Source organism: Myotis brandtii, unplaced genomic scaffold (assembly GCF_000412655.1).
Source record: "Myotis brandtii unplaced genomic scaffold, ASM41265v1 scaffold268, whole genome shotgun sequence".
NCBI lineage: Eukaryota > Metazoa > Chordata > Mammalia > Chiroptera > Vespertilionidae > Myotis > Myotis brandtii.
In genome coordinates this window covers 170,133-184,531 of record NW_005360187.1, presented here as the reverse complement: position 1 = coordinate 184,531, position 14,399 = coordinate 170,133, and the positions used below count along the sequence as shown (strand labels likewise).

The window sequence follows — 14,399 nt, the reverse complement described above, 5'->3', positions numbered from 1 at the left end:
TCCTAGGGCACTTGGTGGGAGGAGAGGAGCAGCACATACCCCACAAGAAGCAGTGGCAATCCCACCCTGGAGAGAATTAGGACACCTAGATTATGACCTTGAATAAGACAAGTCCTATTTCCAGCCCTGGTTTACCATCTATAATAATAAAAGCATAATATGCTAATTAGATTGGGCGTCCTTCCAGACGTCCTTCTGGATGTCCTTCCAGATGAAGCTGGGGCTGCGAGGGAAGCCCAGGTCCAGGGTGCCAGAGGGAAGCCGGTGCCGGCAGCCGGGGGAAGGAAGGCCTGCTTTTGCACGAGTATTTGTGCATTGGACCTCTAGTTTATAGAATAAAAGTAAGCAGATATATACAGTCCCTTCCCTGTTGTAACATTTTCATCCTATTCAGGTATTTGACTAAATGGTTATTTGACTAAATCGTTTGGTAGGAAGATAAATCTGGTGTAAAGGGTTAATCTGGGATTGGGAATTCTACATGACTTTCCATAACCCACATTCTTTCTCTTGTTCCTACAGGAAGCAGACATTTGGCTGGATTTAAGGTGACTGATAGTCTCTGCCAAAGCAAAGCTCCCCTGGAACACTGAAGCGACCCAAGGTTTTGCTTTCACCCCCGCGGGATTGGGAATTCTACATGACTTTCCATAACCCACATTCTTTCTCTTGTTCCTACAGGAAGCAGACATTTGGCTGGATTTAAGGTGACTGATAGTCTCTGCCAAAGCAAAGCTCCCCTGGAACACTGAAGCGACCGACGGTTTTGCTTTCACCCCCCACCACCACCTGCATACGCCGTGTCTGGAAGCACACTCACATTGCAGCAGAGGTTCTTTGCCTTTGAGGTAGAGCTTAATCGCTTCTAACTGAGACAGATGGCGGTGCTCTGGGTGCAGGTCCGTGTTGCAGTAGGACCTACGAACATGACATGGCCCAGACAACATGTAAATAGTCACAGCATCACCTTCTTTTGCCTTTAAAACAGGAGAACTGGACACGAGAGTATAGAGAACTTGAGAACAAAGCAGGCACCAAACACCAGTACTGATGAAGGATTTTAATTCTTACCATTCGTCTGCCAAGGACACATCGGGGTGTTCTAAGTCATGCAGGCCTGGAGGTCAAGGAGAAGACGTTAATGAGTAAACGCCATCTGTGTGGGGCACTGACCCTCCTCATCCTCTCACGTGCTTCAAATGTTCTTGGGTGGGGCCCTGGGCTGGTTAAGGGTAGACATCAACCCCAAAGATATCTGCCTCAGAAAAGGGACTCTGATCAAAGGAAACAAGTTATTTTCCAGGCAAAACTTCTTCCTCACTCAGCCACCACCTTCCACGGCTGTGTATCCCAGGAAAGCCTCAACTCCTTGCCGAGAAATGATACACCAGTGAGTCCTGGGAGAGGAGCTTAGGGTGATGGTGGAAACACTGCCTTTGGATCCCCATGCAGCCTGAGCTGGGGACTGGGCGAGGCCACCTAACTCCTGTGGGACTTTAGCAGGTTACCTTAGTTTTTTAAATGTTATCTCTTCATGTGCAAAGCAGGAATAATGGTAACAGTCTCTAACTGATGGGTGGTTGTGAGGGTGAAATTATAAGTTGAATGGTATGAAATTGCCAATACTCAACTGACCAGCAAACATGGCTAGTTGTTACAGAATCCTAAGTGAAAATGAGTCATCTGTCTGGAAAGGTAGCTAAGAGAACAGGGGTAGCAGAGAAATTGGGCGTTTTCACAGAATGGTCCAGAACACTCCAACTCTGTGAAATCAGTCTCTTTCCCTGTGTGTTCATGAGACTTCATTTCAGTGGGTCATCAGCAGCCATACTTTTGAGTGCTGACCTCAGGGACTCCAATGGTGCTGAAAGCCTGTTTTAGGATGTCAGTTTCCCAAATGACCAGCACTGTCTCATTGCACCTCGGATTCCAATTTTCTCCTCAAATACAAATGTGTAAAATACAGAAAAATACTAGAACAATCAACACACACTCCTGCTTGATTTTATAGGAAGGAGGGGATACATTAGATAGACTATCATCATATATCATCCAAGTGGCCAAATCCTGGCTCCAGCACCTACTGGTTGAATGATCTTGGGAATGTCACTTCAACTCTGAGTTTTATCAGCCAGAACACACAGGTGAACATGCCTAACACAGAGACTTCAGGAGAGGATTGAATGAGATAATAATTGGTTCATAGGACAATTCTTCCCTTCATTTCAAATGTTCACTGAGCGAAGTGCTATTCCAGGCCCTAAGCATATAGCAGTGAACAAAACAAAAATCACTTCTCTCCTGACATTTACCTTCCAGTGGCAGGAGAGAGATAAGTAAATAAAATTAAAATACATAGAGTATCAGTTAGCGGTGAGGTCTATGAAGAAGAGAGAATGTAACAAGGGTAGGGAGAGAGACAAGAGATAGTAAGGGTGGAGAAAGAAAGTTTCAGTTTTAGCCATGGACGTCAGGGAATTCTTCACTGAAAAAATGACTGTTAAGCAAAATCCTGAAGGAGGTGAGGGAAAGCCATGTAGATACTGGAGAGAGTGCTCCTGGCAGAAGGAAATATGAGTGTGAAGGACCTCATGTGAGATCTTGCCTTCCTGGAATATGGGGTTAATGATGTCAATTCTAGCTATTTTTTTAGTTTCTTTTCTCATCAGCTTTGATCCACAAAGCCCCCTCTGGCTATATTTCATAGGACCTATACATGAGACCGTGAAAGAAAGATCTTTTTTTACTGCTTCCTCTCAGAGTTCCTAGGGCACCAAATAAATTGAACTGTTTTCTAATTCTTTCACCTCTTATTTTGGTCCTCCTGACAAAATTACACCTACTGATGATTGCTAATGCTGACAATAATGAGATAGTCTCTAATTTACAGAACAATCATTATGTATAATAGATATTAAAGATGCAGACTAAGTGTCAAGGAGATTCAGAAGAGGAGCGATTTCAGCAGGTAGAATTACAGCCCATGACTTCAACCTCAGTAGTGACTCCTTACATTTGGAGCAAAATCTATGTGTTCACCATATTTGTAATATCTGGCATTTGCAAAGCACATTAAAAATGCCTACATTCTCTGGGGCAGCTTCCTTATGGAGGATCCTACAGAAGTGAGGTTGTCCGTCCCAGGGTTCTCCTTCCTTCTCCAGGAACAGAACAGCACACCAATCATGCCTTGGCCCTTAGTAACTAGCCTCTCCTAGTTAGCCCGAGGGGAAGCAGCTTTCTCAGGCTCTGTGACTCAGCACAGGTGGCAGGACTGCAAGCCCTCTTATTCATAGAGGACCAACAGAGAGAGGAAGATCTGACCTCATTTTTGTGGATAACCAGACACTCTGCCCCTTGCTGAGGATTCAGACTAATGTCTTGCATGGTGGTTGCAGTTAGCTCTGAAATGATCTCTACCTGACTCTCAGCCTACCAGCTGTGGGACATACAGGGAGAAGATAGTGACTAAAAAATGATCCAAAAGACCATGCAAAACAACTTGCAGACCATGTATTGAGGATTGACTAAGGGAATGGACACATGAGAGGCCATAAATCTATTCATACTCTCTCTGATTGTTCTGACCATGGGGTATTTCCTCAGCTTGACTTCAGATGGCTTAAACATATATTTTCTGGCTTCATAGGCAGTGATATCCACAGAGCTACACATGGCTCATGGGGCCAGAAAATTCTAGAATTAAAAAAAAAATAATTTTGGAGAACACAACCTATTGAGTATCTTGTCCAAGTCACAAAGTTGCCCGTTTTCTCTTGCATGTCTCTGGGAAGAGGCCACACAATTGATTGGCTCTGCAGTGGGCACACTCTGAGTTCTTCCCAGGCCACTATGAACTCCCTTCCCTATCCTTCCTATTCCTTGAGATGACACGATTGCTTGGAAGACAAAAACCAACACCTTTGAAACACAGCATGGAGAATCAGTGGTAAACCAGAAGACTGTCTATAACTGGCATCTCAGGGACAACCGATCTCATGCTTCATTCTCAGCTACATCTGAGCCACAAGGTGGTCCAGCTGCTGGAAGTTCTTCTCATTCATTTGTAACCAGCTTTCATTAACACCTGACTTGAAACAGACCTTCTGCCCTTGGCCATACCCCCTGGGGACACCCAGACAGAGCACTGGTCTGGCCCAACTCCTTCTTTGTGCAGATGCAAAGCTGAACACCCAGGTTGGGCAAGGGATGCACTCAAGGACACTTTGGGAGTGAAGCCCTTCAGAGGCCAGCCCACCCCTCCCTGTGAGTTGCTGAAACAGAAAGGTAACTTCTCTGAGCTACCAGGTTGTGGGGAGATGAAAAGGACAGTAAAGGTGTGACAACTATTTTAGTCTTAAAGAGCTATAACGACTGCTACCTGTTACTAGGAGTTTACAGTGCTTTCTGAAGACCAGAGGGTCTGGGAATCTGAAGGGGCCACTTATGCCTTCTAAACTATGGAAATCATTGAAATGAGCAGTTCCTGTTGGACCCTTTGGACCCAGGCTGCCATGAAACACAAGTGAAATGTGTGGCTTAAATGTGTAGGAGACCCAGGCTTGCATATTTTTGTTTTCATTTTTTTTCCTTGGCTTGAGTTTTATTTTTCCCGGTACTGATTTTTATGGGTGAGAAGCATATAGTTAGAGGATGATTCCTATGAGTGGCCTTCACAACTCTGTGGACTAAAGCAGAATATAAATAAATGAAATCATAAGGAAGGCCCCACTGGTTGGGGTTCCCACCATTCGGAATCAGTGTAGAAAAGCAGGTGACATCAAGAGGCCGTTAGTTAAGTCAAATGTCCAGGGATTGGCCAGAGTGTTGGACAGATGCCCAAGTTCTTCAGTGAACCCATGGTGGGCACCCAGGCTTCCTTCCCACAGTAAGGATAAGACTGACCACGGCAGCATCTTACCTTCTTCAATGGTTACATTCCCTCGGAAGAAATACTTCCCATGGCCCCTGGAGAGCGCCACACCTAAACTGTGCAGAGAAACAAAGCAGATCTTGAGACCCATGGCATCGACTGGCATAGACTTGTGGGCTAACTTCTTATTTTCCATTTTCACATTGCCATTTCATGTTCTGTAAACAATTTTTCCAACAGTTTATTTTCAAAACCCCACTGATTATAGTTGGTGTTGGTTTTTCTTAGGTTCAATCAGCTGCTTCAAAGTACATTTTTTGATTGGAAGTGCCCGCAGCAACTGGCGGCTCTCTCGTGTTTACAAAGAGGTGTGGCAAGCTGCGCAGCCCCCTCGCAAGCCCTTTTCTTGGATGCCCTCAAAAGGGTCACTTGCCCTGCTCTTCACTACCACCTTACGCACCCCTGCACCGCTGCCCTGCATTCAGCCAGAGGCGGGCCTCTCCAGACCTTAGAGTTTGGGACTAGGGCAAATTAAGCCCTTCCCAAGGGCAGAAAGGAAAACTTCTACCACCACTTGAGCGTAGCCACATGGCTGTTCTGTGGGCTTCTTTGCTCCACTCTCTCCCTAGTCCCGTGGTCGGCAAACTGCGGCTCGCGAGCCACACGCGGCTCTTTGGCCCCTTGAGTGTGGTTCTTCCTAAGCCTTAGGAGTACCCTGATTAAGTTAATAACAATGTACCTACCTATATAGTTTAAGTTTAAAAAATTTGGCTCTCAAAAGAAATTTCAATCGTTGTACTGTTGATATTTGGCTCTGTTGACTAATGAGTTTGCCGACCACTGGGCCTAGTCTAACAGAGTTATCACACCCTCACGGGCCTGATGTAAGCTACTTTCTGCATTTGTCTAAAGTAAGAGACCATGCTTTGAAAACACAGTCTCTTCGTTTGGCAAACACCCTTAGCAGTCCAGTGTTCCCTGGGTTGCTCTGGTTCCAATGGAACCTATCCATGATCCCTGGCCTTATATGACAACAATCCATCACTTAGTTTTCAGATTAATCTAAAGTCAGTAAATTCTTTCTCTCCTTAGCTCTGCGAGGCAACTGTTCGGGAACAGGAAGCAGCCCCACTGAAATCGCTTTTGACAAAAGGTGTCCCGATGCTGCGGGAACAGCAGCGGGAGACGTCAGAATGCCACGTACGCATCTGTAAGCAGGCAGGAGGCAAAGCCATTTCCCAGGACTGTTACAAAGAGAAATAACAGGATTCAAAGGTGGACAAGCACAGAAGGACAGTTCAGAGAAATTCAAATGGAAGTACAGCATGTAGTGATGGGTATGCTACCTCCAGGTTTGAAGGATTTTTTTTTTTAATTTTGGGTCATGGAAATAAAAGGTGAAATGAAACTCACTAGGCAGCAAGTTAGATGGTTAAGGACCCTGGTAACCCTCTGAACTTGTCTCTCCCCCCTTAGTTGGAACCCCCAAAGCTTATTTGCTGGATAATGAGATGCAAAAGCCAAGACACTTGAGTGAGTTGCCCTGCGTGAGCCTGAACCATCTTCCCCCTCCTGGAAACCAAAAACCAAAGCAGCCTGGGCACAGGCCCTTCCTCACTCGCTCCAGCCTTTGGGCAGGGTGTCTGGTTATCTTCAGATGATGAGCTCTGAGAGTGTCAGCAGGTTTTGTACAAACACAACTGATGGGTCGGATGGAATGTCCATGTATTATGGTCAGCTCTACCTGAAAGGAGTACCCTTGATGTCTGTATAATAGTAGTCATTTGTCATCACCAAAACCCGTTTCTAGATTGAAAAAAAAGGTCGTAGAGAAAAGAAAACATGGTTAGTCTGCTAGGTGACGTTTTCAGAAATAAATAAAAATAAATGGACACACTATGATCAGGTTAACAGTACTACATGAATCTTGTTTGAGATAAGTAAAGACAAGAGAAAAATGATCTCAGCGAAAGATATTTATTCCAGATAGAGCTTTCAAAAGCTAATTTTTCACAGTGGTTTGTTTTAAATTAAGTGGCAAGAATGTTTGAGAAAAATGTACCCCTTTGTCCACTGTCTTCTTCACCTCCATGGAAAACTTCCCTGTCTTTCGATTCACCATGGCATTTCGTAACTAAAATGATAAAAGAAAACAGTGTTAGTTCTCCCCTGGGTTACTAAGCCACAGGGGCACCTTGCACCCTCCAGCTCGGTGGCGCAATGGAGGCCTGTGCAAAGCAGAGGTGAGACGGATCTGGGCTGCTTCCTGCCGCATCCTGGCTGCTTCCATGGTGAGTGTGCATTTGACACTCAGACCTCGGAAACAGGGCTCCTGCAGAATCAACACCCAATGGCTGTTGGACAAGGGGAGAGAGGCTAACTACAATGAATAAATAAATGACTCTCAACTTCAATTTGGGGTGCTGGGGTAAACCTCAGGCAATACCGACAGAAAAGCCTATGCAATGTTGACAAGTCCAAGGACAAACCCCCAACACACTCAAGGAGCAAGAATGTCTCTTGGGATAAGTTATATTCCCAAAAAGGGCATTGGTTTGTCATGGAGAAATAACTTTTCAAAATGTGCGTTAAAGGCGTTTTCCTACACAGTAGTTTCAAACACACACACACACACACACACACACACACACACACACGGCCAACCATTTGGAAGCCAGGGATTAGCTTTTCATAGCATGAATCATCACCAAATGCTCTTGGAGAAATCAGGGTCAATTAATGGCTTCGATGACACTGACGGGCAGGGAACAGGGCAACCTTCTATCTGATTTCTGGAGGTCCCCTCGGAGCAGGGCGCCTGGCTCCCTCCCCCACCCCTGGCTGACCTCTCCTAATTACGTGTGGCCCTTCCGTGAGTTCAGAGAAGGACAGCAGACACAGTGATGAAAGATGTGCCGTCATGGGCACCAATGGGAGACGACAGGGAAGGCCATTTAATGGAACAGGAGCAGATGCTGACATGCCACAGCCTGTCAGGAAAGGCTCCTTCCCAGCCCTGTGCTGGGTTTTCTTTCTGTTTTGCTTTTTTCACCCTTGCCCCTCTTTTCTTTGAGGAGCTTGACTAAGATCTAGGTGATAGAAAACTGCAACGCTTGCAGGCAACCTCGATCTGATTCGGGGTGTCTAGATCTGGGTTTGCATTCCCCTCTTCTGTGAGACAGGGTAAAAGCATAATTTTTATCTGGAGGCATGCATAAAATAAAACATATATTTTTTTACTCTAGATATTTTTGAACAACACATAATGGGCATTTCTGGAAATATTTTCCCATTTTAACTTTTGTGGTTTTGGATGGGGAGAGCTGGTCCTAATTAAGTCTACTTTCTAACTTTTAAGAACGGCTCCATTTATCTTTAACATGGTTTTCATTTTTCCTCTTTCTGGTGCCTGCCTAAAGCCATTTGGGACCTTCCCCTCTCACATTCCCCAGGCAAGACAGAGATTAGGTAAGCCTCCCCACCCTCCGTGCCTCCCCACCCCACCTCCCTGTAGCACAGAGCAGTCAGCGGGGGCCTGGGAGGATCCTGGGCTAGGGTCATGGGTGCTTTCTCAGCTTTCTAGAGGAAAATGCTTAGATGATTAGTCTGGTCTTCCCCCTTTCTTCAATAGGAATGAAAGTAGGTTACACTTACTGAACACCAACCTGTGGGGCAGGATAGCCCTGTAGTGAAGGGATGAACCCTGGAACCGGCTTTGTGATCCTAGACCAGTGATGGCGAACCTTTTGAGCTCGGCGTGTCAGCATTTTGAAAAACCCTAACTTAACTCTGGTGCCCTGTCACATATAGAAATTTTTTGATATTTGCAACCATAGTAAAACAAAGACTTATACTTTTTATATTTATTTTATATATTTAAATGCCATTTAACAAAGACAAATCAACCAAAAAAATGAGTTCGCGTGTCACCTCTGACACGCGTGTCATAGGTTCGCCATCACTGTCCTAGACCCATCAATTATCCCCTCTGAGCCTCAGTTTCCTTTCTGCAAAATGGAATTAATGACAGCACCCACCTCACAGAGGTTTAGGGAGGATCAGAGGAGCTAATATTGACAAGAGCGCCTGGTGCCCCCTTGGCACTCAGTCAACGTTGGCTGCCTTCCATCGACATCAGCACCAGGAGCAGCAGCAGCATCTTCCTTATCACCCCCCCTCCACTTTCTTTACTGTCAGACCCCTCTCAATAGCGTCCTGAATCAGGATTTAAACTCTAGTGTGCTTGGCACTGATGCCCGTGCTGTAAACCAGTGTTTTTAGACTTTCTTGAGGGTGAGCCGCGGGAGAACTACAGCTTCTCTGATGCAGCCTGGTGTCTCCTGATCTTACAGATCCCCATGGCCTTTCCCTGCTGCTCAGCAACAACCGAATGAATTTGGTGACTATCCCCTCATTCCTCAGGTTGAGAACTGCTGCTCATAGCCACCTCCAGGTTGGCACCGACTGAAAAGAGCCAGCCACGGGAAAGAGAAGTAACACAGGATGTCCTGGCTCCCGTGCCAGGCTTCACCATGATTACACCACTGTCCCGTGACCTCGCTGTGGCTCAGCTTCCTCAACTTCATTCATCCCGCCGGAAGTGTTCATGAGTGAGGACTTCCAGACCCCCGGGGTCCCGCCAGGTGCTGTGTAAATCGTGTAGCAGGCTTAGGAGGCTTGGGTAATATGACAGACACTGAGCTCTTACTATGTGCCAGGCACAGGTTTTAAGAGTCTCAGAATCATCTTATGGGATCATTATTATCCCTGCTTTCCAGGGGGGGAAACTGAGGCAAGGCTTGATGACACTCACCCACGGCCACACAGGCTCTCTGCCCCCTGAACCCATGTTGTTCTGCTTTTCAAATCAGGAGAGAAAGCATTTGGACAAATTTTAAGCATTAATATAAAAGTTGTGTCGTATTAATAGAAAAATAATTTACTGCTATTTCTGGCCATTTTTTTTAAAATCAAAGGAAATGTTTTACACATTGACCAGGCAGTAGTCTGAGGTCTGATGTCCCAGCAGGCTCTCCCACCGACTGAGGCCCTACGGCCTGGGGCTGGCGGGAAGCTGGTTTTCCATCCTCACTGCCAGAGGACGGAAAGGGGTTGGTGCTTTTTCAATAGGCTGTCCAGTGACGGAGCAGCCCTGTGGGGCTGGAGCACAGAAATGTCACTTTTCCATCCTAGGAAAGTGAGGCTGGAGAAGGGGACAGCTCGCCTGAGTGCTATGGTAAGTCAGGGCTACCACCAGCCGCAGGGTCTGGGTTCCGAGGTGGTACCCAGAGAGGAGGCGAAAGAGGAGGGGAGTGACAATGCTATCAGTCCCCACCCAGCAGGAAGGGCGTGGTCAGCGGTGCTGCCCAGAGTGTCTGATTTCCCTCGACCCCACCACCACCTGGATTACCACCTGAGCAACTGGAGCAATGAACATGGCCTGGCAAGGGACGCCTCCAAAGGAGTTGGGGTGTGCTCGTGTCAGAATGTTATGTAGCCGTCAAAAGTCATCTGTGCAGCCCCACCAGGAGATAAGGGTTCGATTCCTGGTCAGGGCACAGGCTCAGGTTGCAGGCTCGATCCTCAGTGGGGAGTGTGCAGGAGGCAGCCTACCAATGATTCTCTCTCACCATTGATGTTCTATCTCTCTCCTCCTTTCCCTTCCTCTCTGAAATCAGTAAAAATATATTTTAAAAAGTCACATGTGCAGATGTTCAACTTGACATACAGTCAAAGAAAGGCAAATTAAAATATCAATGACATACCTTTATGTTTCCCTATCAGAGAGCCAGCACTTGCTACTGTGCCCATGCAGTGGGCATTACAGCAGCTCTCACCCCAGCATGGTTCCTAAGATACAGGACAAACCTCTGCAGGCTGAAAACAAGAATCTGGTAACTGGGATCAGGGTTCTGGGGCTCCAGGAAGCACCCAATTCCCTGGCCCTGCCTTAGCCGATCAGACATCAGAAGTGCTTCCGGAGCCCCAGAGGGTCTGTCTTTCATCTGCACTTTGAAGCCGAGGCAACTTTGCTGACCACTCAAAGCACCCACTTGACTAACGATGACTGGTGGCCACACTTCCAGTTCCACTGTGAGCCTGAAGCTTCCCCCAGAGTCCCTGATCACCTTAGATTTTGTGTATAATTATAGAAAGAGAACTCATTTTCCTAATCGGAGGTTCATCATCCACATCAGATCAGGAGCTTCACCTTTGCTGATGCACAGGAGGCAAACGCTTCTGGCCCCAATGGGTGTGACCCTGGCCAAGCCAACAGGTTCAAGGGGAAGGGAGGACAGTGGAGAAACAGTCTGTTATTCCTGAGCCAGCCTTCAACCGGAAGGTGAAAACAGACTCAGACCCAGAGCACTTGTACAACAAAATCCTCTCTCTCTCCCTGCTTCAGCCTGGGCTCTCAGGCATGCTGTGCTGGTTTGGGGGCCCAAGGCTCAACCATGAGCTGAAGAGGTACAGGAATGGTTGTAAAGAACAAACTAAACAGCCAAAGGTCTCGGAAATAAGTTGCAGGAGAAGAGGTCGCTAGAGCTTTGGAAAGAAAGGACTCAGAGGAATCTTTCCATCAGCATCATCCCAGGTAAGAAGAAGTGAGTTGCCGGGGGTTGGGGGGGAGAAATGGGGCTTACACTGCAACACAGGGATTTCAGCTGGACTCAAGGCAGAACCAGATGGGGCCGTACTCACACCACCATCGCAGCATTTGTTCAGCAGCTATATGGCAGGCACACCCCGTCTTTTCTGCACCCCTTAGGGGAGATGACACATATAAGGCACTGATACAGGGTGTCTCCATGGAGTCTTGGATTCAAGGGCTCCTTCTAAGTCACACCAACATGGTCAAGAGCATTGGGGCCAGATGCCTGGCGTGGAATCCACACTCAGTGCTCTTGGACCATTACAGCAATTCCTTGCCTCAGTTTCTTTAGCTGTGAAATGAGGACAGCAATCACATCAATATCTCAGGATTGTTATGGGGAATAAACAAGTTGGTCTACAGACAGCACTTCGAACAGTACTGGCCTGTAGGGAGAATTCAATGTGTGGGAGCTCCTACTGATATCAGCTTCCTTCTGTTTATAGAAATAATCCTGCTCACGGTGGAAAGTCTGGGAACGACTAACAGATAATAAGAATAAGATAAAAGTCACCCTCAATTCCTTCAGCCATCTCTGGGAACTTAAAGGTACCTCTTCCTTCCAGTGGTTCTCAACCTTCTGGCCCTTTAAATATAGTTCCTCATGTTGTGACCCAACTATAAAATGATTTTCGTTGCTACTTCATAACTGTAATGTTGCTACTGTTATGAATCCTAATGTAAATATCTGATATGCAGGATGGTCTTAGGCAACCCCTGTGAAAGGGTCGTTTGACCGCCAAAGGGGGCGCGACCCACAGGTTGAGAACCGCTGTTCTAGGAGGTGATTAGCACCAGGATTCAGTCTCGGTTCTGCATGTGTCAGGCTCACTTCCTGGCTCACCGTGCCCACCAGAGCTGTCCTACTCATCATATTGTTGACATGGTGCCTGGCTCAACCTGGAGCGAGAAGTCTCACTCATTTTCCTGTAAATGATTTCTGATCTTAAAAATTTTTTAAATTTTATCCAGTCTTTTTTTGCATGTGTTTTAATAGTATATGTGAACAATAAAGAAGTATAATAATAATAATAATAATAATAATAGTATATGTGACCTCACACCTTTTTCAGAAGTACATAGGATGGGAACCCGACACTCTGCAGCTCCTGTGAGAAAGGAAGATGAGGCAAGGGAATACGGGCATATTCCAAACCATCCTTAGTAAAAGGAGATATCACCTCACTGAAGACTAACTGGGGCACAGGTGATGCCGAGAGTGAGCCATGTAATCAATGTCCTCCAGTCACAGGCCCAGGAGAAGTGAGTGTCAGCCGAGCGGTGACTAGTGACCAGCCGAGGGATGCTTCCTGGACACGGGGCTCTGGAGTGAGAACCAGCATCATTAAGTCCACCCTCCACATTCATGAAAGTGGGAATGAGGAAGGGATGGGGAAGCATGTTGACAAGCTCATGCCTTCTGGGAGAGAAAACCTAAAGGTCCAGGGAAGGCACAATAAACAACAGGTAAAGTGAAGATGGAAGAGAAAGGAAACAATGGGAGGCACCCTTTGGAGATTCCTGAGACAGTTTAGCAACTGTAAGCCCACAGGACACGGGCTGATGAGAAGGTCCCCTGAGGACCGATGATGGTGCCACTCATAGCGCTCCCCATGCCAACACATGGGTACTTTCATTTAAATTGTTCAACATATCAACACATTTAATATCCAAAACAGCTCTATGAGGTAGTTACTATTATCATTAGACTCATTTAATGGGACAAAACTAAAGAACAAGAAACAAAATTGAGGTGCAGACAGGATCATTGCTGACCCGGGCCAGCAGCCAGCAAGCAGCAGATCTGAACCCAGGCGGGTTCATCCCTGAGCTGCGCTCCTCACGGCTGGGCTAGTCTGATTCTTGGGATGAGCAGGTTGAAGAGAAACGACATATACATTAGGTGCAGCACAATCCAAAGAACCTGACATGAATCCTGATGACAATGTGTAAGAACGAGAAAATGTAAAACTCTACCAGGCCACTGACCCCATGTGTGTGTGCTAAAGAGTGCAGATGAGGAAGTCGCTTCTTATCAAATAGCAAAATCATTTTGTCTGAACCTGGGTTTAAAAAGACTTAGTACATATGTAGAAGGAAATAGGTTACATTATGAAACAGAAATGGTCTTGGCATTTTGTAAGCAAGAAAGAAAAAATCACGATTTATGCTGGATGAGATGTCCGGGGAGTGAGGATGGGAGAAGAAAGCTACAGCGAGAGAACTGCCAGGCCGGCCACATTTCTGGAAGCATGAGAACCCAGCCTGGGGACTTCAATGGCTCTACCAACAGCCCTCTGGAGAGCAGGACAGAGCGAGGGATGGGAACAATGCCGACCCAATGGTGACACTTAAGAGAGGACCCCGACAAGTCAGGGAGGATGCGGGCAGAAGAACATGGCCTTGGCAGAGGCAATAGGAGACAATGGGGAGAAGGTGAAGGGCAAGAATGTGGACAGAAACACCTGGATAGTTATGATTTAAATAAGCACCACCCGCCAGCATTTACACAAAGGCAGCCATGTCTAACAAGTCTGACTTAATGATGACATATCACGAAGGCTGACGGGGCTAAGCTGTGGGCCTGGGGAAGTTCTGGATGCAGTACCAGCGCCTGAATCTGTGTGAGAAATGGGTATGTGGCTTTTGTAATGGCCTGCGAAGGAGAAAAGGCTGTTCCTGCCTAGGAAAGGGGGTGGCCCACCGAGCAGAAACATGAAATCCTGACAGGTGAACTCTGCCCCTGACTTTGCCCAGGGCAGAGCCCCCCACCCAGGCTCCCTGACAGGGATGGTCCCACCAAGTGCACTGAAGAGGCGTATGGATTCATCAGCTGCAGAAGGGACCAGAGCCCACCAGGGGGTGGTTTTGCAG

The 14,399-nt window shown here is 46.8% G+C and overlaps 1 protein-coding gene across 1 annotated transcript in view; it reads right to left on the bottom strand.

Moving 5' to 3' along the window:
• The window catches only part of LOC102239827 (voltage-dependent calcium channel subunit alpha-2/delta-3), a gene marked incomplete at its 5' end in the record, with an annotated part of 304,116 nt that overhangs the window by 174,158 nt on the left and 115,559 nt on the right, over positions 1–14,399 (bottom strand). Inside the window, 5 exons of the mRNA XM_005868430.2 lie at positions 821–918; positions 1,072–1,117; positions 4,922–4,989; positions 6,618–6,679; positions 6,936–7,007. Coding sequence (XP_005868492.1) covers positions 821–918; positions 1,072–1,117; positions 4,922–4,989; positions 6,618–6,679; positions 6,936–7,007 — 346 coding nt within the window. The remainder of the gene's footprint in view (positions 1–820; positions 919–1,071; positions 1,118–4,921; positions 4,990–6,617; positions 6,680–6,935; positions 7,008–14,399) is intronic.